General features: G+C 56.9%; 1 protein-coding gene across 5 annotated transcripts in view; it reads left to right on the top strand.

Moving 5' to 3' along the window:
* The window catches only part of RAPGEF1 (Rap guanine nucleotide exchange factor 1), a 111,297-nt gene that overhangs the window by 57,045 nt on the left and 33,316 nt on the right, over positions 1-20,936 (top strand). For all 5 annotated transcript variants that reach the window (XM_037036367.1, XM_037036364.1, XM_037036363.1 and 2 more), the window contains 6 exons: positions 3,614-3,792; positions 7,067-7,223; positions 18,343-18,431; positions 19,019-19,171; positions 19,593-19,716; positions 20,046-20,229. In XM_037036367.1, coding sequence (XP_036892262.1) covers positions 3,614-3,792; positions 7,067-7,223; positions 18,343-18,431; positions 19,019-19,171; positions 19,593-19,716; positions 20,046-20,229 — 886 coding nt within the window. The remainder of the gene's footprint in view (positions 1-3,613; positions 3,793-7,066; positions 7,224-18,342; positions 18,432-19,018; positions 19,172-19,592; positions 19,717-20,045; positions 20,230-20,936) is intronic.

Below are 20,936 nucleotides of genomic sequence, written 5' to 3'. Positions count from 1 at the left end.
GGCACTGTAGCGACAGCAGTTTGGCCAAAGTCATGCAGAGAAAGAGGCGTGGAGCTGAGGTTCGAGCCAGGCGACCTGACATCCAAGGGGAAGCCCTTGCGGTGCTGCACTTCCTCTCTGTGAAAGGCAAGTTTATCTTTGAGCGGTTCCACATCTAGACGTTAACCTCACACGCAACCAAATGTAGAAGCACATTGGACTTAGCAACATGAAATAAAAGCAAGCCACACGGACGAGCAGACTCCACCCCCGGCGGTCACCCGAAGCCCGCGTGTCATGCTGCTGTTACGGGCAGCCATGGTCACTCGAGGGACTGCCCTTGCATTCTGCAGGCCCGAGTTTGCTTTCACAGCCCTGGCTAAAAGTGGAGGAAACCACGGTTTGAAACCTGAGTCTTTGGTTGGAGAATCACTTTTCCCGCCCCATCCGCTAACAACAGGAGGCAGAGGAGTGAGCACGCGATGCTCAGTGTCCGGCAGACTGATCCGAGTCCCTGACTGGAGGGGGTGTGGAGCAGCAGTCCGGGTCTGCACCGCGGAGCCCAGCTCGTGCCCCCACCCAGGAGGACTGTAGGTCCCAGCGCTGGTCCGGGCGGCCCAGAGTGAAACGTGTTGCTGACACCCGCGGTCTGCGGTGAACTCTGATGAGAAGCTGTTTCAGTCACTCAGCTCTCAGAACCCCCCTCGTTGTGCTAAGAGAGGTCATGGGGGAAGATTAGGTGCTAACATGTCCCGTACTTAAGGGGGTTCCCATAAACTCCAGGGGGCCTCGGGCAGTGTTCGGAGACACGTTGGGCTGTCACAACTGGGAAGGCAAAGCAGAAGCGGCTGGATCTGGCGGGTCGGGGCCGGGCGTGCTGGCGAACACCCACAGCCCTCCCCTCCCCAACAAAGAGCCGCCTGCTCCAGTGTCAGCCCTGTCCTGTAGCAGGGAGCCGCGGGCGTGGTCTTTCCCGAGGGAGGAATGTTGCCTGGCTTTCGATTGCCACCGCCCTGTAGGAAGGGCCCAGTTGCTGTGCTCTGCCCCAGGTCACCTGCGTGAGACCGTGAGCGGGGGCTTGTCGTGTAATGTGGGGCAGAGGCCGGGAGAGCCGCCCGCATGTGAGCTTGGAAGACTCCGTCAGAGAAATCTTACAAGTCTGTCCTTTACAAGCATCATTGATTATCTATTGCTTCTTAGTGCCCTCAGTGAGTAGAGAATATTTCCCATGTATGTTGTCATTTTCCCCTAATTTTATGTCCATGGCTTTTCCTGTGTAAATGCGTGGGGAACTACAGCTCAGGGGACAGATGTACGGGCTCCAGGTCCTCTGCAGCGGCCTGGCGGTCTCTCTGCACCCAGGCCCTGTCCTGGGTGATTTCACGTGCTGTCTTCTTCACTCCTCACCTTAACCACACGCAAAAGCTCTTTTTCTTCCCAATATACAGCGAGTTGGGGCTCTGGCCAAGTTTTTCCATCAAAATCTGTTTTTCCCTTAAAGGGTACAAAATGCTTCCGTGTGCATTCTCATTCAGTCCCCACGTCTACCTCTTTCGGTCCCCAGGGCAGGAATTGTCCTCCCCCTCGTGCACATGAGGCACCTGAAGCCCACTGGTCCCCAAGCCCAGTGGTGACCTCAGCCCTCCAGGCACAGCTGCCCTCATGGGCTTCCCAGGCTCGCTGGGCGGTGGTGGTACGTGCTCCCGCAGCAGGAGGGGCATCTGCCTGGCAGAGGCTGGGCGCTGGGCAGCATCTGCACCGCCGAGGGCTCGGGCCCTGCTCCTGGGCAGCGCTCGATCTGGAGTCCTGCTTAAACTCTCCGACCAACTCCCGGCTGCACCTGCAGGAAGCCGCAGTGGGCGGGGGCAGCGCACAGTGCTCAGGGGCCTCAGACTCTGGGTGTGGGGTTTGCGGGACGGTCTGTGGGGGAGACCCGCTCTGCTGAGCTATCACTTCTTCAGCAGGAGCCTGGGGTGGCCTGGCTCCTCGGGGGCTCGTGTGGTCTCTCTCCAAAGGACGTGGAGATTCCATTTGCTCTGAAGGGCCTTGTCCTTTTGCGTGGCTCCTGTTTCTGGGTCAGCCCCTTGCTCCCTGCTTTCATCATCGCTGGCCTCTCACATGGGCTGGTATGCTGAGATGGCTGTGCTGTGGTCGCAAGTGTGACGTCAGGCCCCTCCCGGCCCCAGGTGGGTGATGGAGGAGCCGGGGCTCTTGTCCATGAGGTGCAGAAACAGTGCGCAGGCTCTGGGAGCCCGGCCGTCAGCCAGCAAGCCTGTCAGTCATGCGAGCACAGAAGAGGGGGCCCGGGTGGGAGGCACTCCCCGTGGGAAACTCCAGCACGTCTTAGGGGTGCACCCATGGAGAGAAATTAAATCAGGCCTGAGAAAGTCATCTGACCAAAGGCGCTATTTACTGCTTCACCCCATTTATATATTTTTCTTTTGATATTCCCGTGGAATAAATGCCTCCACTGTAGAATGTTTTAATTTAAAATGATATTCTCCATCATTTTAGAAGAAAAGAGCTAGTGTTTGAATTCATAATCACTTTTTATTATATTTTATTTACTTAGCTGTTTATAGGTTGTTATTGAAAGCAACTTTTTCTGGAAATTATTCCATTGCCCACAGCGGCTTCCATTTCCCTGTTCCCTGGACCTCAGAGAGCCCTGCAGGTGGTGCTCTCCTCGCACACCCCACTCATCATTGTTATTGGTCCTGCTGGTCGTCTCTGTTTGGGGATATATCTGCTTCCTAGGCTACCCTGGATGTCCCTGTCCCTGCTAGCCAGCAGGAACCTGGGTCGTTGGCATCAGGCCCAGTCTAGAGAGAGGGACCCAAGGGGGTGGCCCTACTGATCAGACTCAGGTGCCCACCGACCAGGAGGGACCTTGGTCCTGGGAGTCCACCTCCCAGGAAGGCGGGGCTCTGTGTTCTCCTTTGCTCCAAGGCCGTCTTTCCTCAGGAGCAAGAGCAGGACAAGAGCAGGAGCAGCGGGCCTCAGACCCATCAGCACTCGCTGGTCAGCGTGACCTCAGCATGGGGCTGTATGACCCCATCACGGCCTTCTGCTGTGGCCTCTTCACCTTTCACCCCCGAGCATCCGCCACTTCTGACCTCGGGTCTCCCGGTCCATGGCCATGCTCACATCTGCGAGAAGGGCTGCGTCTTTGGGTTGAACGTGGGAGTCTGGGGAGGAGTCTGGGAGAGCTGGCCGTGAGCGCAGGGCCTCTGGCCGGTCTCCATGCCCCGGGGTCTTGGAGAGGCCCGGGTCTCTGAATTCGGTTCGCTGGGTAGACATGTGCTGTGGGACGTCACTGTCATCCCTACACCTCCTACAGCCTTTGGCAAGGGAGTCCTCGTGACGCCTAAGCAGATTGGTGGTGGTAGCTCACTGTGGCAGTGGGGACCCCAGCCCCCTCGGTCTCTGCGCAGCTGAACAGCCCGTCCCGCGTCCTGCTCGTCCAGCCTCTGTGTCCTGGTGGCCGTCCTCAGAAAACAGCTCGGGTTCGGCTGCTGCAGCACGAAGGCTTTTTTCCATTCGCATCCATCTCAAGATAATTTACAGGAAATTTTTAAAAAATAGCTCCCTTAAATCTCTCTCCTCCCTCCTTATGCTTAACATTTCCTTTCAGAACCTGAGCTGGCTGGAAGAAAAAGAGAAGGAGGTGGTCAGCGCCTTGCGCTACTTTAAGACCATCGTGGACAAGATGGCCATCGACAAGAAGGTGCTGGAGATGCTCCCAGGGTCTGCCAGCAAAGTGCTGGAGGCCATCCTGCCTCTGGTGCAGAGCGACCCTCGAGTTCAGCACAGGTGAGCTGCTCCCGGGGCCTCGGCTCTGTCCGAGTGGGGGAGACCTCAGGGCATCTGGGTTTGGGGCTCCTTCAAACTCCAGGCTTCTGGGAAGAAGGGAGAGGGTCCGGGGAGAAAGGAGCCCTCTCTGCCATGGACATCACGTGACGCTCTCCCAAGGCTGAGGTCGCCGTTACCCAGGAGACCTCACACCGAGGAAGCTCTCTGCCTCCACCAGGACGCAGCCTCAGCGTAAAGCTGCGGTCACTTCCTTGCATTAGCTCGATGGCCATGTTCGCATGGACTTGAACACACTTCTCCTGGTACCCTAGGCTAGCCATAGCTTGGGATGACATTGAACCCTGTCGGCATGTAGCCTGCTGACAGGGCTCAACTCTTAGATAACTGGGACGAAGGAGGTGGCGAAGAGCCTCGTTAGCACGCCAACCCGTGAGACGTTGGCTGTGTTAGGCCAGGGCCTCCCCAGCAGGTCCAGGCTCCCGGACGCCGGCGTGGGGTCGCATCAGCAGCCCCAGGAAGCTTCTGCGGGGCAGCACCCTTATCACTGGAGTGTGTTTTCCCTCTCGGAGGGAACCGGCAGCTGGGCCCCGCGTTTACTGTGAAGTGCAGACAGAGAGGCGGTGTGCAATGGAATCTTCCATGGGAGGCTGGTGGGAGCTTTGCCCGCCAGGCTGCCCGGTGCCTGACGGCTGCACTCCCCTCCTGGAACTTGTTCCCCAGACACGCCCCCGAGTCAGCTCCCCGAGAGAACGGTGCAGGGCCCACAGGGCCCCAGGAGGCCGTGCCTTCGGGACCTGCGTTCGCGACTGGCCACGAAGTGCAGGGTTTGTCCTTCTTGGAGACACAGCAAACAACGTCTTCAGTTCCAAGAAGCTCTGTGCCCCAGGCTGCCATCCCGCAGTGTCTGCCAGCCCCTGGCGATCACGGTTCTCCGGCCGGAAGCTCACTGCACCAGCTGGTGGGGAGGGTGAAGTGGCCACATGGCTTTGCCCTGGACCCGTGCCCCTCTTCCGTGCCTGCTGCTGCACGAGGGAAAGCTTCTGAGGAAGGGGTCCCTGCGGTGCCCATGCCGTGCTTTGTGCCGAGGTCTCCACACTGGCGCTCTGCCCTCTGACAGTGAGCCGGCCCTGGCCCCGTGGGAGGGCCCCAGTGAAAGGAACGTGGTGGTGGTCGGGGTGCTTTGGTCCCTGGGCAGGTTCTGTGATTATTGAACAGACCACAGCTTGCTTCATGTCGGCAGGAGCTCCCTAGCGGGAAAGAGGGGCGCCCGGCCACAGCCATGGCCGTGGGGGGCAGCAGTCTGCGTTTTCCTGGCGGCCCTTCGGCTACCGCCACTTACGAGGGTTCCTGCTGAAATCTTCCAGAGAATCAGTGTTTTTGTTGCTCTCGCTGGGATGGCCGAAATGCTTCCTTGGGTGTTCCTCTTAGACTCTGCCTCCACCTCCTTCCTCCCAGCACACGCATGCACGCAGTTTGTAGGCTGGGAGGAGTTTTCTGGGCCTCTGCTAGAGCCTCTTCTGTGGCCCGGCTCTTCCCTGTGTCCCCACGGTTCCAGGACAGTTCCGGACTGCCCTTGAACAGGCAGCTGGCTGCGGGGTGTGAGCAGAGGGCAGAGGGTCGCCTGCACAGTAGGGCACCCTGCACAGAGGGGTGCCCGAGGCCTTTGAGCGGGACGTGCCTGCCAGCAGTGGAGAGGGCTCTACGCCGCTCCAGAGACGGGCCGGCAGCCGGTCCCCAGGCGGCACGTCCCTCCTTGATGCCCCAGCCCTTCACGCAGAGAGGTGGTCTGCTTCCCAACGAAGTGTGGGGGTGGGCACAGCTCCCCGGTCTGCAGGTGCTGCCTGGGAAATGGAACCACTCCAGAGGGACAGAAATTGTTACATCGCACTGTCCCCTCCCCATTCATCTGCTCACTGTCGGTGCTTTCTGGAGTGGTCGGTGCCCTGCTGGCCTCTGCAGAGCACAGTGGCCCCGATGGGAGGCAGAGGCCTCACCTGGCCCGCCGGGGAGGGGGGGGGCAGGGCTGCCAGAAGTGCCTCCCTTGGGGTGACGTCACCGGAGGCCAGCCCGGAGCCACCACACGTCCGGTCTCACCCTCCCAGTCCCCCTCCCTAAGAGGGCTGGTCCGACTCCAACACTCCTCGCTCGTTCGCAGTGCCCTCCTGTGTCGTTCACCTGTCCTGTCAGCCCGCCCCGGCTTTCTCGGGCTCCTCCGTGAACCTGTTTCGAAGGGGCTGGGGGTCTGTGACCTGCCGCCCACCCCCCTTCTGCTGGACCGTGCCCAGAACACGGGGCTAGTGCGTGGGAGTTGAGACCGCCTGGAAAACTGCCTTGCTCCTTCTCTGGTTCGGAATTCGGGGTCATGTTGTAAATGGCTTTTTGTTTCCAGAACCTTAACCATGTCTGACAATATTTTTTTCCCCTCAAAATTATATTTTTGGCTCCTAAATATCTACCTTCTTTTTTTGAAATTTTCAGAGAAAAGGAAGGAGCAGGCCACAGATTTTCTATATTTCTGCCTTCCTACTGTAATATGTAACATTTAAAGTGGAAAAATAATCCTCTTCATAATTCTTAGGGAGATTACCTTTAGCTATTTAAAGTGTTGGGGGGACATGGAAGTTGTTTCCTCTGGCCTCCCCTCCGCAGCGGTCGAGGCTGCCGGAAGCCCAGGGACTTCGGTCCTGCGTGCGGCGGCCTCACCTCAGGTTCACCTTCCCTGCGGTGCCCTTTGTCCCGCGCCCCCGGCGCCGCCCAGGGCTGAGGCTGTGCTGCGTCAGAGCCTGGCGGTGTGGGCTGGCCACCCAGACCACGCGCAACGGACATGTTTCTAGTAAAGGACAGATCTCTCTGGGCTCGCGGTCGACGGCCGCTTCTGCGACGGTCCTGCCTGTTCGGATCACACGGCCCTGTGGGACACGTCCGCCCCGAGTTTCAGTGTGACCCCAAACCTGGGTGCTCTGACCAGGCCCAGGACCGGCTCTCCCTGGGGGCGTTGTCACCATCGAGCAGAGGAAGTGGAGTTTGAAAAAATGTGTTCATGACCAAGATGGAATTTTTAGGCATTATAGTTGGAGAAATGGAAAAGTGTATCCAGCAGACTAGAATGTAACACTCCCAAAACTGTCAGTGGGTGGACAGGGGTGGGACCAGGAGGGAGAGCTCGGTTGTCACAGGGCTGCGTGGCCTGTGTGTGGGAAGCGGGTTCTGTGCCACGCGGGTGTGCCCGATGACCTCACGCCTCAGACACCTGTTACGTCTCCTCCTCCCTCAGCTCCGCGCTCGCGTCCTGCTACAGCCGAGTGTACCAGAGTCTGGCCAACCTCATCCGCTGGTCCGACCAGGTGATGCTGGAGGGCGTGAACTCCGAAGACAAAGAGGTGGTGACGTCGGTGAAGGGGGTCATCAAGGCGGTGCTGGACGGGGTCAAGGTACGGTGGGTCCCAGGTGGTCCCCGCAGGGGGTTCGTCCCAGAACCTGCCCCCGAACCTGCCAATCAGCCCGGACATCTCCCGGCATCTCTGGTGTTGGCGCACCCTACCCAGCAGCCGTTTTACTCCCCCCTCCCGATATGAATGGCTGTCACAGCGAGGCAGGCCTTCAGAGCACTCACCGTGATGCTCGGACAGCTGCCAGAGCCACCAGCCTCCGCTGAGCGTTGCGTTTGGGTCTTCCCACGTCTTTGCGTGAGAGCCTGGCGCTGTGGGCTGGCCACCCAGACCAGGCGCAACGGACATGCTTTTGCGTTGACTTTTAGCAAAACTGCACACGTGTCAACTGCTGTCTTTTCCTATTCTGAAAATCTAGGACCCTGGACAGAAAAGCAGGCTGGAGATGAGTAAGAAACAAAACTGTCTGTATCAGAAGTCAGAAACGGCGTAACAGAGCATTGTGAAACCTAGTTAAGGCTGGAAGCAAAGGCCGTGGGGGTCCAGAATTATTGAAAAAATGGGTCTTAGTGGATGAGGAGCCAGGTGGAATGGAGGGTGTGGGCTTACCGGCCAGGCCTGGGGCTGGGAGTCGTGGAGCATGGAGACGGCTGTCCTGGGAGGCTGTGTGATGTAGCGGAAAGAGCACTGGCCTTGGGGTCTGGCTAGGTTAGAACCCCAGCTCACCACGCACTGGTCTGTGAACTTGAGCGTTTACTCAGTGACCTGCACCTCCGCTGGCTCCCCTGTGAACTAGGCACGAGATGGTGCCGTGGGTCGGAGTGCTGGGGCGGGGGGAGGGCCAGCTCAGCGAGCACACGGGGGGCTCTGAGGCCGTCCCTCACCGAGCACCCCGACCTCCGCCGCCGTTCACTACCAGCTCCGTGGTCACGGCGTGCAGCTGAGCAGAAACAGAGCTCTTGGCTTGAAAAAACTGCCCTCCTGTTTTCTGGACCCTTCTACCCAAAATTCTAGCTGAGGTGCGTATTCAGGTGAGAAGTCATTTCTCCCCCACTCAGCCGTGCGGTCAGACCTCCGACCGCTGCCCCGTGGGTCAGCGTTCCCCAGGAGCCCTAGAGAGGAGAGGAGGGCCCCCCGGGGTAAAGGTCTCGGAGGGAAGGCTGAGAAGCACTGCCCTGCTGCCTCGTGAGCGGGGCCAGACCCCACTCCAGTACCACGCAGGGCCGCCGTGTCCGTGGGCCCGTGGCGGGTTCGTCTGGAGGGAGGCTTGGCTGGATGGCGTCGGAATGCCTTCTGGTGGCTCCCGGGCTCTCTTCACTTCCCCAGAGCAGGCGGTCCTACATCATCTCTCTGGCCAGTGAGCCCTCGGGGGCCGCCTGGGGGGGCCGTGCTGCAGGGCCTGGTGTCACGTTGCAGGTTTGGAAGTGCAGGCACGGGCATCATGCCACCCGCCTCCCCGGCAGGGCAGAGCAGGGCAGAGCGAGACGTGACCCGGGTCACGCTCCTTCAGCAGGGTCTGGAGCTCTGCCTCACACCCTTTCTGTCCAGGCTTCGGAAATGTATTGATGGAAAACGGTGGCTTTTCAGGTGACATTGTAGAGGTTTCCTTCTGCCAAATTGATTGTGGTGAGACGGTCAACACAAATGAGAGTGTCCAGAGTGGAGCGTTTCACTGGGACAGTCCCAAGTGGGTTCTCCTTTGTGGAATCGGCACCCTGCTGTAGTGGTTGGGAGGAGCATTTCTCGGGTTTGCATACTGGCCAGGATAGGCGACGGGGAGGGGGACTATGGGTTACCATTCTTTCAGCGTCTGAAAACAAAGAACTTTCCCAGGATTGTTTTAAAACATTGCAGCCAGAACAGAGACTTTCTGGGCGAGGCGCTCTAAATTCCGTTTGTTTCATTCATCCAACAAGCACTCGTCTAGGACCCTGTGTGCGGGGCCGTGGGAGGCAGAATTGGAAATGTGGCGATGGGCGAGACCCGGGGTCTCGACCTGAGGGCACTTCCAGCCTCAAGGGGGAGAGGAGGACAGACAGACACGCAGGGTTGTATAACTACACAGGACTGGCACCGCAAAGAAGAAACGGCCCATGGTGTTGCCTAGGTGTACAGGTGGGCCTCCTACAGGGTGGTCAGAGACCCTTCCCCAGCAAGAGGCAGAGGCTGAAAGCCTGAAGCGTGAGCCGGAGTTGGCCTGTGTACTGAAGCATTTCGCAGTTAGAGTCAGCAAAGGCAGCAGGGACCATCGAAGCTCTGAGGCGGGCAAGTGTTGCTAAGGTCTAATGGTAATAGCTAACATCTGTTACCCACTCGGTGCTCATAGCGACTCTCCAAAGTAGGCGCCAGTGCCTTTGCACAGGTGTGGGAGTGAGACTCTGGCAGACACCGGGCCTACAGGACCCCAGCCCTGCGCTCATCATTGCCCCCAGCTCCTCCCACAAGGAGACCGGGTCATGGTCAGCCTGAGGGGCTCGGATGTTCCCACCTCCAGGTCAGCTGGCTACCGGCCTCTCTTGTTGTCCCCTTCAGGCTTAGGACACCTCATAAGCCCATGTTCTAGTTATGGGACAGCCTTAGTCGGCTGGGAGGAGCAAGACTGCAGAAATCAAGGACATACATGAGGATGCGGTCACCCACTGAGAGGAGAGATGTTGGCACCTGCCTCTAAGCTGACTCAGCATCTTTCACGTAGCATTCGGTCAGTTGTTAGATGGAGATTTTTTTGATGAAGGAAGTGTCTTGAAACAGTATTACTTTGTTTTTTATCCCTGAGTGGGTAGTATCATTTATTATTTACCTCTCCTTCCCCCGCATAAATGTCACTTGTTAGCTCTATAACCTTGGGCAAGTTACTTCTCTGAGTTTCCAGCAGGTTTTTAAATACCCTGGCCATTGGAGGAAGGGTTAAGTAAGACAGCGCGTGTAAAGTACCTGTGAGTGCTAGGTGCCCTAGGTGGTGGGGAGTGCTGGTCACCACAGGAATGTCCGCCTCTGGAACAGCCCCCATTGGCCCACTTCCCGGCATTGCCGCCCTTCTCCAGGTAAGGTTCCAGGTAGAGAGACGAGCCCCTGCTGGGAGCGGGCTCGCCCCAGGCAGCTCTCCCCAGGGCACCCTGCGTGCGCTCGGGCTCTTCCCAGACCCGCTGCTGCGGAACCCCAGGTGGTCCCTTCAGACCACCACCCCAGCCCTGGCTTGCTTTTCCGTTTAAATCTCGGCTTTTCTTCTGCTCTAAATGTCCAGCCTCACACCCAGCCCCGGGGCTCTCTGCCCTCTCCTCTCTCAGCCTTCCAGGGGCCCTTGGGCTTGAGCCTCCCTCCCTGGCCTCCAGACTCCCCACCCCTTCCCCATGCACACCTTTACACTTGGAGCAAGATTTTGGAATACCTGCATTGCTGTCTGCACCCAAAACTGGGCTTGCGCACCAGATTTGCTTTGTGGAACAGGACTGTTTTGAAAGAAATGTTCTCCTGACCCTATCAGATAGGACTAAATTTGACTGCAAGGAAATTGAAAATGTACCGGCTTTTAAGAAACAGAACTTTCTCTTTCATATATAAGAAGCCTAGAGATAGGCCGTTGCGTCTAATGTGGTGGCAGTTTCACAAAGTGGTCAGGGCGTCCTTGTCCTAGGCTGGTGAGTTGCACCTCATGGTACAGAACTGCTGCTGCGTCTCCATCCATCAGGACTATATTCCAGCAAGCAGGAAGGGAGAGAGTAGGAAGTTGCTCCTTCTGCATTTGATGGTGCTTCCTCGCAGGCCTCGCGAAACTTTCTCTTACACTTCGTTGGCCAGAACTTAGACACCTGCCCCGCCAAACTTTCACTCATAAGAAGAACCAACGTGGGCATTTAGCCGTCTGCCACACAGACATTTCAAGTAAGCCATCTCCCTTTATTCCTCATTCAGCCTGTTTTTAAATTGGGGGTGAGAATTTTTAAACATTGGTTAAAAAAGAGAATTACCTAACTAAGCCCCATCACGTAGTTCCCACAGTTGTCCACTCGAGGCAGGTGCTGTTTCTTTAGCGCCTCCGCCTGCTCCCCGGCAGCTCTGGAAGCAGGGCCCAGGCGCCCTCCCGCCCTCTGTCGGCGGCTGAACATGTGTGTCTGAGCAAGGCGCACTTTTCTGTGAAGGTCAAGATAGTTGGTATTTTAGGCTGCTCACACTACTTCCAGCCTCTGTTGCGTATTCTTTAGTTTTAATTTTCTTTAATAAAGCATTTTTACCTCAAGGGCCTTACAGAAAGCAGGCCCTGGGCCGGATGTGGCCCGCAGTGCGTAGTTCGCTGCTTTCACACTGTTGTTCAATTCAGAACCCGAGGAAACGCGTGCACTGCTGCCCCATTAGTGATGTGCATGGTTTCCCCTCCACTGCGTTTTTCTTCATGTTACTGCTCCTAGCGATCTCCCGCATCCTGGATTTTGCTGTGGTCCCACCTGGGCAGTGTCATTGAACACGGGCCTCCGTCCCCAGAGCCCCACATAACTCTGGAGGCTGCGTTGGGCCCAGGTTTTCGTCAGCAGCCCGTTTCGCTTCGCAGGTGGCCCTGCGCTCCCACCCCAGGCCTGTCCCCTTTCAGATGTTACTAGCTACCTGGGGGGGGACCTCCCCTCCTCCTCGATTCACAGGGGTACAAACAATTGCATTCTCATTCCTTCTGTCATTCTCCCTGCCTTCCTGAGCTGGAACACATCGCAGAGGCACTCCCTTGTCGGTGGAGGCTGCCCTGAGCTCCGGCTTGCAGGAGGTTCATGGTCAGTGCTCAGCTCCTGCCTTCATTCACCAGGTGCCAAAACAGTGGGCGTTTCCCAGCACCCTCTGATGCCACCAAGGGATTGAGGGGGTGTGTGTGTGTGTCTATGTGCGTGCGTGTGCGTGCGTGTGCGTGCGTGTGTTCTTTAATTTAATTTTGGCCCTCACTGGTGTGGCTGAGTGAACTGCACATTGTCCCACAGACCTTTGTCCTGCAGACCGAAAGGTCACTGGTTCAATTCCCAGTCAGGGCGCTTACCTGGGTTGCAGCTTCGATCCCCAGCTGGGGGCGTGCAAGAGGCAATTGGTTGGTGTGTCTCTCCCTCTCTTTCTCCCTCCCTTCCATTCTCTCTAAAAATAAATAAATCGGGTCTTTAAAAAAGTACATCAGTTTGAACTTACAAATTTAACTACTTGAGATGGCCTAGTTCACTGCCGTTAGTATTCTCAGTAATGCCCTGGTCCCATCTTTGACCTTGAAAGCTTCACGTTGTTCCCCAAGTTCATGTTGAGGTGACCCCGGAATGCTTGTAGCGTTTTCTCACTCTTTGGTGCGGAAGAGGTTCAGGCTTCGTCTCGTGCTTGTTTACTGAATGATTTAGGTAACAGTGTCACTGAGGTATAATTCCCACACCATACAATTCACCCATTTAAAATGTACACTTTAATGATTTTTACTATATTCAGACTTGTGCACCCATCACCACAGTTTTAGAACATTTTTATCACTTCAGAAGGTAGCCGTTTTTTCAAACCTTCTTTGACCTCTTCGTACTCCCTGCGCTTGGCAGCTACCAACTGTCTGTGGGTTTGCCTCGTCCGGACGTTTCCCATCTCAATGGACTCATGTACCTGTGGCCTTTTGTGACTGGCTCCTGTCACTTAGCATGATGTTTTCAAAGTTCATCCATGTTGTAGCATGTGTCAGCATCTCATTTCTTGTTATTACTGAATAATATTCTGTCGTGTGGCTGTGCTGCGTGTTATTTACTCAGGGACATTTGGGTTGCTTCCACGTGCTGGCATTGACGAGTAAGGCTGCCGTGGACATTTGCAGGCAAGTTTTTGTGTGGACGTGGGTTTTCATCTCTCGTGGGTACATACCTAGGAGCGCAGAGCCAGGTCATGTAGCTCCTGGGTTCGATCCTGTGGCAACTGCCAGGCTTCCTCCCAGAGCGGCCACGCCACTTCCTTCCCCCGCAGCAGTGTCCGGGGCCTCCCGTCTCCCCACACCCTCGCCAGCACTTACAACTATCGTGCTGATTCTAGCCACCCTGGCGGGGTGAATGGTGTCTCACTGTGCTTTTGTTTTGCCTTCCCCTAATGGCTAATGCTGCTGAGCATCTTTTCACGTGTATGTCTTTGGAGAACTCACCATCTGTTCAAACCCTTTGTCCACTTGTAATTGGGTTATTCATCACTTTATGACTGAGTTATAAGTCATCTTGTACATTTCTCACTACCACCCTGGAGTCAGACATTCCATTAAAGAGCCCTCGACTTTGTTTTTGTTTTTAATTGAAAAACGCTATTTGGCCCTGGCTGGTGTAGCTCAGTGGATTGAGCACAGGCCTGTGAACCACACGATGGCGGTTCGATTCCCAGTCAGGGCACATGCCTTGGTTGCAGGCCAGTTCCCAGCAGGGGACACACGAGAGGCAACCATACATTGATATTTCTCTCCCTCCTTCCCTTCCCCTCCGAAGATAAATAAATAAAAATCTTAAAAAAAAAGAAATAAAAAGAAAAATGCTCTTTGGAGACCACACCCTGAGGGCTTAAGATTCCTAATTGCCACTGATTGGTCCCTTGCTTAGTGTCCTTAAAACAAAACACTACTGAGTGTGCACTAACTCCAGCTCACACTTGGGAACGTCAGGGGTTCTATCTAACGTCGTTGGACTTACATCTTCATTTTCTTCCTCCAAAACGGAGAATCCCCGTGGTCAGTAACATCAACCCAATGAGTGCTTTGTTCACTTTTTCCCGTGGCACAAGTCTCAGAGTACGGTACCAGCCATTTCCACTGACGTGATTGTTTAAAAATTATGAAAGATGTCTCAAAGTTGGTTTTGATCTTCAGGTTATCTGTCACTTTGCGTCATTTCAAAGAGCTCTTTGTGTGGTTACATTCCCCGTACCCCTAAGCATCCCACTGCTTTGCTGAAGAGGAGGAGCAGGCGACGAGGGGAGGGCGGGGGGGAAGGAAAATGGAAGAGCCGGGTGTGCGCAGACCTTTTCCTCCGGCAGCTGTGGGGTCACTCCTGGGGGTCAAAACAGCCATCTCACCTGTTGTCAGTTTCGCACAATTGGGGCTCAGGGGTGTTTTGCTTTTAAATAATAGGGTGTCTTAAAATAAGGCACCCCTTTCTCTGAGCGACCCACTAGGTATTTTTCGTGGTAAACCTGCCAACGCAAACACCACACCAGACTCGCCCTGCTTCTCACTGTCAAGGGCACTGGGGTGCAGCAGTCCTTCCGGTCCTCGCGAGCTGCAGCAGCGACTCCAATTGGACGCACCTGTGTTGTCCCATTCCAGCCGCTCGGCCCACATCCCAAGGTCAAGAGGAAGTCATCCGAGTATCTGCAAGCTTCTGGAGCAAGCGTTGATTGCTTGAGTCGTGGCATCTTGCCCCAGCTACACGGGTTGATTATTTTGGACACAGAGGTGCCCAGTTTTTAAGTGGTGCCCTCTGCCCAGCACTGCTTTTCTGTGGGCTCCTAGGTGTCCCACTTGGCTGCATTCGAGGTCTCACCTGGTCACTCGGGGGGTGCCCCGTCCCCATCTGCCCTTGCCTGCCAGTCCTCTGCCTCTTTGCACTGTGTATGAGAACGACACTTCATTTGCTGCCTCTCACCCACTTTGGTTGTGGGCAGGGAAGGTTCCTTTTTGTCACCATAAAAGTCACCCTGGGGCTAGCCAGCCCTGTGGTGCCATTATGCCACTGCAGTGATGGGAAACTCCACTCGCTCTGCAGTCTGTGTCCTGAGGGAAGTAGATGTCTCAGGGCCCCTGGCCAGTCCGGGCGTTGTGTTGTGGTCGTCACTTGTGTGGCCCGGGGCTCCGGCCCCTGCACCCAGGAGGGTCTCAGGGCCAGGAAGTGAGAGAGGGTGGGCACCGGTGGGGCAGGAGCAGGAGCAGCCCTGGGCTGTGAACCGTGGGCTCTCTGTGACAGTGTGCTGTCCCTCTGTGCGGCCTGACGGGCCTCAGCTGCGCCATAGCATCCTTGTGCACTCGTGTGGCCGAGGCCGGGTGGCCATGAGTCCACCGGTGCCAGTGCCGCCCATGGGCAGCTCATGGGGGCCTGTCCTTGTGCAGCCCGTGTGCGCATGGCCAGGCGGGGGCTGCCTCGGTGCCGAGAAGAAGGCGGGAAGGGTGCAGTGGCTGCTCGCGCGGTGGTCACTTGAAATGGAAGCATCTCTGAGGTCACCTTCAGTGGGAATAAACTGAATATAGAAATAAAGTATTGTGTATTTAGAAAGGCACTTTTCCAAGTGTCTCCTAGCTTTGGAAATGCATTCCAGTGGACAGCAGTTGTCTGGTTTACAGTCGCCGGCTCTGGACACACAGCCAGTAGGTACCATTTCCCTCTTCCCTTGGTGGCGCCTCCAGAGGACTGAGAAGTCTCTCATGGCTCTCAGGGACCCGCCTTCGGTGCAAGGAGCTGTGCTCTCACAGGACACCGAGGGAGCCTGAGTGAGCACGGGCGCTGGCACAGCAGCCCCACGCGTGCACCTTGGAGGGTTCTCCTGTCGGACGGCGAAGGCCGGTTGAGACCGGAGGCCTCTGGCTGGGCTCCTCGGCTGGAAGCTGGGTGGTGGACGCCAAGCTGCCTCCTTTCACTCTGCTCCCGCCTGGGCTGGCGGACAGACCGGCACGCCGTGGGCGCCCTCCTGACACAGGCGCATGCTCACACCTGTGGCCCACCGGTCCACGAGGCTTTTGCCATCACTCCTTGGTTCAGTTTACCCAGCTGCTTCTCCAGGAAGATGATGTTCTCATTAGATTTACTCACAATTTAGTGAAGAACTAGTGGAATTTTCTCCTACGTCAGCAGCTGTAAGTGCACAGGTTTCTGTCTGTCCTCTGACCTGCTCAGGAGCACACATGTGAGCGTGGGGTGTCGGGGCCCTGCGGGCCGGCCTCGGGTGCCTGGAGCCTCGTTGCCCCTCTGTGTGGCCCGGCAACAAGCTGCTTTCCTTCCACCCCCAGGGCCTTGCGCCCCTCGCTGGCTGTTTCGGTTCAGTAGCCTCTCGTCTGCCCATCCTGTCTGTGACCCCCAGCTAGGGAGGTGCCCCTTACATGTCTGTGAGATGTCATTTAACTTCTGAGTTGCGGTAACAGGAGGAGCCTGACCTTTTCCTTCCAGCACTTGACTCATGGGGACCTCGGTTCTCCCCACGTCTCTGAGAGCAGGCCGGCACCGCGGTTCTAGCGGGTGGCACTGAATCCAGGGACAGGGGCCCGCCCTGGTGTGTGAGCTTCGTAAATTAGTATTCCAGAATAACACCTGTTCACTGTAGAAAGTTTAGAAAGAGGGGAGACACACAAGCAAGAAAGCGGGGGCAGGGGTGTTCCATGGCGGGTTTTTTCTGTTCTGTGTACTCCTGGCATGGTCTGGCTGACCTCACCTTTCCATGCCGTCGGTCGCACGCACTGGCCGCGGGTGGATCTCTCGGGGTGCTACAACAGCCCATTGTTTGGGTCCATCGTGATGTATGTGATCAACACCTAGTGCTGAATATTTGATTGTGGGCTTTGGAGCAGTCCAGTTTTATCTGTTAGACACTACACCGTGAGGACTGTTTCTGGTTTGACTTTTGCACATGCCCATGACATCTTTCTTGGTGAAATTGTTATGAAAAGAACACAGATATTGCTTGGTATATGTAGATGAGTCATCCTTTGTAAAGGCTGTCCGGAGCATTACCGCCATCTGCCACGTCTGGCAGTCTCTATGTTAGTGTCATCCAAGTTGGAGAGTCTGTGATGGTTACTGACCATCAGTCACTGTTGGCGTTTGTGGACTTCTTTGATATTCCTCATCTTTTGGTTTTGATGTTCTTGAAAGAACCCTGGCTCTGAGAAGGACATTTACTCTCTGCCCTGCCACACCTGTCATGATTTGTGTGTGTGACATTTTGAGTTTGGAGAGGCTTTGTGTCCAATTTAGGGACACATTGCTGTACTGTCCCGTCGAGTCCATTGCTGCCTCCGCTGTAGCTTCCCCAGCCAGACGTCTGTGCTGAGGGCCTGGACGCCCCGCAGCATGAGTAGGTCCTTCCAGGACGTCCATCCCTGGGGAGCGAGTGCAGAAATGGCAGGTGGTCCACGGCACGGACCGCGGTGTCGTGCTGCCCCAGGAGCCAGGCTGGTGGCCGGGCTGGGCGGCTTGGGAAACCGGTGGGCTCGTCCTGGGGGCAGCTGCTCTCAGAGGCCAGGGGACGGCCTGGCGCTCGCCATGCTCATGGCCACATAGCTCCGTGAGCGGATGGAAAACCGCACAGTGGTCCACTCTACAGGGCTGGCTGTTACGGCCTGGGGGCTACATACCCATAAAGCTGTCTGGGAAAAGAAAATGGGCACGAAAGAGTGCATCCTGTGTGGTCCCATCTGTCTGTTGCCCTGAAGTTCCAGGCAAGAGTGATGGAAGAAGTAGAAGTTAGGCGTGGCTGGAGCCGGGAGGACAGACCGGAGAGGGTCGGGAACATGCTCTGTGTTTCCCGAGTGAAGCGGTTCTTCCTGGGTAGATGCAATCGTCAGAACTCATCAGCCCCGGGAAACTCGTGCTGGTTGCAAAACCAGTGGGCTCTGATGTCTCCTGCTCTTTCTTCTCCTCCTGCTCTACTTTAAAAACTACTTTTTAAAGTAATTTCTCTGCTGGGTAGTGTACCCTTAACTTCCCTTCCATCGACAAAGATGCCAGCCAGTCATCTCAGGACGACAGCTGCTGCCACACCCATTCCCAGGGCACTTTGGGAAACCGCCCTCCCAAAGCTGGGGGTGTGGGGGTCGGCCCGCACGCTCGAGAATGGCGTCAGAGGACTAGCGGGTTCTGCCGCACGCCCGGACTGGGGGTCCGCTCCCCGGGGGTTTCGTACGTGCCGTGAACCTAGTCATTGTGAGAGCACGGGGCTCGTCATTTCTCCTTCCAAGAGGAAGTACCTTGATGGGTTTGAAACTGCTCCCCATGCTGTGAAGATGTGTTTGGGGAAGTCGTACAGATTACCTAAGTCGAGCAATGCTCCAGTGCATGGTGTGCGGGGGCTCTGTGGGCACACAGACAGCACTTGGCAGTAGAGGGCAGGCGAGCGGGCGGGCGGCCAGCCCACCTTGCAGTGCACACTCGACGGTGAGGACCTATCCTCATTCCTCACTGCTTTTCTCCTTGGTGGGGTGCAGGAGCTGGTCAGACTCACGGTCGAGAAGCAGGGGCACCCGTCTCCGACAAGCCCGGTGAAACCCAGCTCTCCAGTCTGCAAGCCCGATGGGTGAGTGCCGACCGAGCCCTCCAGTCACTGGTCACGTGGGGTCTGCGCGCAGGCGGGGCCGGGTCGGCAGCCCAGAGCCCTGTGTCACTGAGTCCTGGGGGGTGCCCTTGTCACTACGAGTATGTGCAGCTCCCACATGCCTGGAAGTATTTCCGGGCCTCAATGTTAATAGCCAGCGGGACTTCTCCTAAGGCTAGCGTGTGAGTGCCCGGTGAGCCCCAACGTCCTTGCCTCATCAGGAAGAACTTTGAAGGTGGGGTTTTGGGAGTTTGGCTTGAGAGGATTTGACTTTATCCACTACAAGCCCCTAGCACAGGCGTAAAACAAACCTGGAGCATTTTAGACAGTCTGTAGACTGTCTCATCGAAGGGGCCCTCTTACAGAGGACGGAACTAGGACACAGAGTCAGGGCCTGGCTACGCCCGTTGTTTCTTGGTGATCAGACCACAGTTGGAAACCCACCTCTACCATGGAGTGTCCAGGCACCCCGCCCCGGTCGTTTTCCTGCCCTGGTCACACCCCAGCCCTCCTCAGACCTGCGTGTGCTCTGTAACCCCCTGTGACCCCGGGTTCTTTGCCATTCTCAGCCAGTCTGAGCTCCCCCTGACAGACCGAGAGACGGAGATTCTGAACAGGACAACCTGCACGTCGCAGTCGGCCGAGCTGCCTCTCGACACCACTGATGAAGAGGTGGCGCCCCCCAAGCCCCCCCTCCCTGGCATCCGAGTGGTTGATAATAGGTAATTTTCTGTTTTCTAGCACCCTCCTCTATTTATAACACAATGCAATGAGTGGGTGGGTAGAATGAGTTGAGAGGGACTCGGGGCCCAGTCCCCTGCTTTGTAGAAGCTTTGGAAGCGCGGCCTCCCTGGGATGAGCCCCAGCCCTGACCTGCCCCCCACCCGGAGCTCCCAGCTGCCTGCCTGCCTTTCAACCTGGGCCCAGCAAAAGCTGGGCCAGCAGTTTATTGCAGAAGGAGAAGAAAGGGTCTTTCTGGCCGTAGTTTTGGCTCCTCTAGTAGCTCATGCCGCAGGAGAGTGGGCGGGTGGGAGGTGCGGGAAGCAGCTGAGTGTCCAGTAAAGAATGGCGCTGGGCCCTCCTCTCTGCCGAGAGCCCTCTGTTCGGGTCTGTCGGGTTGATGGGCGTCTCGGTCTGCTTCAGCCCTCCGCCAGCACTGCCGCCGAAAAAGAGACAGTCGGCTCCCTCCCCGACCCGCGTGGCCGTCGTGGCCCCCATGAGCCGAGCCACCAGCGGCTCCAGTTTGCCTGTTGGAATTAATAGGCAGGTAATTCGGCCCCACCGGGAAAAGCGAGGAAGACTCGGGTCTGTGCACGTGTCTCCTTCAGTCCCCTGCATGAGTCCCCACATCGGGTGGGGACGGGGGTGGGGGGCTGGAGCCCAGCCCCGATGCCCCCCCGCCACTCCTGCAGCCCCCCTTCTGGGAGTCACAGACGAGGTGTGTCCCTGCTCATTACATCACAGACAGGCCCTTTCCAGCCGGTCCCCGGGCCTGGTGGTGGTTTCCTCTCTAAGTAAACATTCCAGCTCCCTCCCACCTGGTCCCTGCCGCCATTTCTCAGAAGTGACTGGGGTTGTTTCTGTTTTTCACGTGAGGACCTCGATGGGGACTGCTATGCCCAGAGGCGCCTGTCAGGAGGCAGCCACTCCTACGGAGGCGAGTCGCCCCGCCTGTCCCCTTGCAGCAGCATTGGCAAGCTCAGCCGGTCAGACGAGCAGCTGTCCTCGCTGGACAGGGACAGCGGGCAGTGTTCTCGGAACACAAGCTGTGAAACGCTAGGTGAGCTGCAGGCGTCTTCCTCGCCACTCCCGCCCCCCCATCCGCTGGCTTCCTCCGGGTCACACAGTGACACCAGTCACTGACTCCATGACCTTGGCCGTGTCATTCAAAACCTGGGCCTCAGTTTCCTCATCTGTACAGCCAAGATACCAGAATCTGCCTCTCAGGGAGGCTGTGAGTTGAGATGAAATACCGTGCAAGACCACGGTGGGGAGGCCTGACTCCCTTTGCCAACACTAAGGGCCGTCTCTGCGCAGACCTGTAAGTGGGGGGAGGCCCTGACAGCGTCTGACAGAGCGGGGAGGCAGGCAAGTGGCTCACGCTGGCCCTCGCGGGTGCTGACCGCCCGTGGTGTGGGCTACCCAAAGTCTGAAAGGCCACTTGACATGAGGTATAAGGAGCTTCAGGCCGTTCACACCCTGTAATCCAGATGTTTCACGGCTGAGAGTTTATCTTAAGAACATAATCAGAGATTCACAGCTGATGGCTGTCCAAGGACACTCGTCCTGCATCATCAGGGGTGGCGGTAACTGGGGCTGTCCTCTCCGGCCACTCGGGAGCCCAGACAGGTCCCGCCGGACCTGGCGCCCAGCTGTTAATGCCCGGTTGCAATCTATTGGTCCGTGCACAAGACCCTAGACCCCTTGCAGAGTGTTTTCTCAGTTCAGTTGGAAAAAGAATTTTGGGTGGGGAAAGACTTTTAAGGA

The sequence above is a fragment of the Sturnira hondurensis genome, unplaced genomic scaffold, assembly GCF_014824575.4.
Source record: "Sturnira hondurensis isolate 20B ecotype Veracruz unplaced genomic scaffold, ASM1482457v3 Scaffold0022908, whole genome shotgun sequence".
Classification (NCBI taxonomy): Eukaryota; Metazoa; Chordata; class Mammalia; order Chiroptera; family Phyllostomidae; genus Sturnira; species Sturnira hondurensis.
The sequence above is the reverse complement of the archived record's forward strand: the minus strand, read 5'-3'. Positions and strand labels throughout refer to the sequence as shown.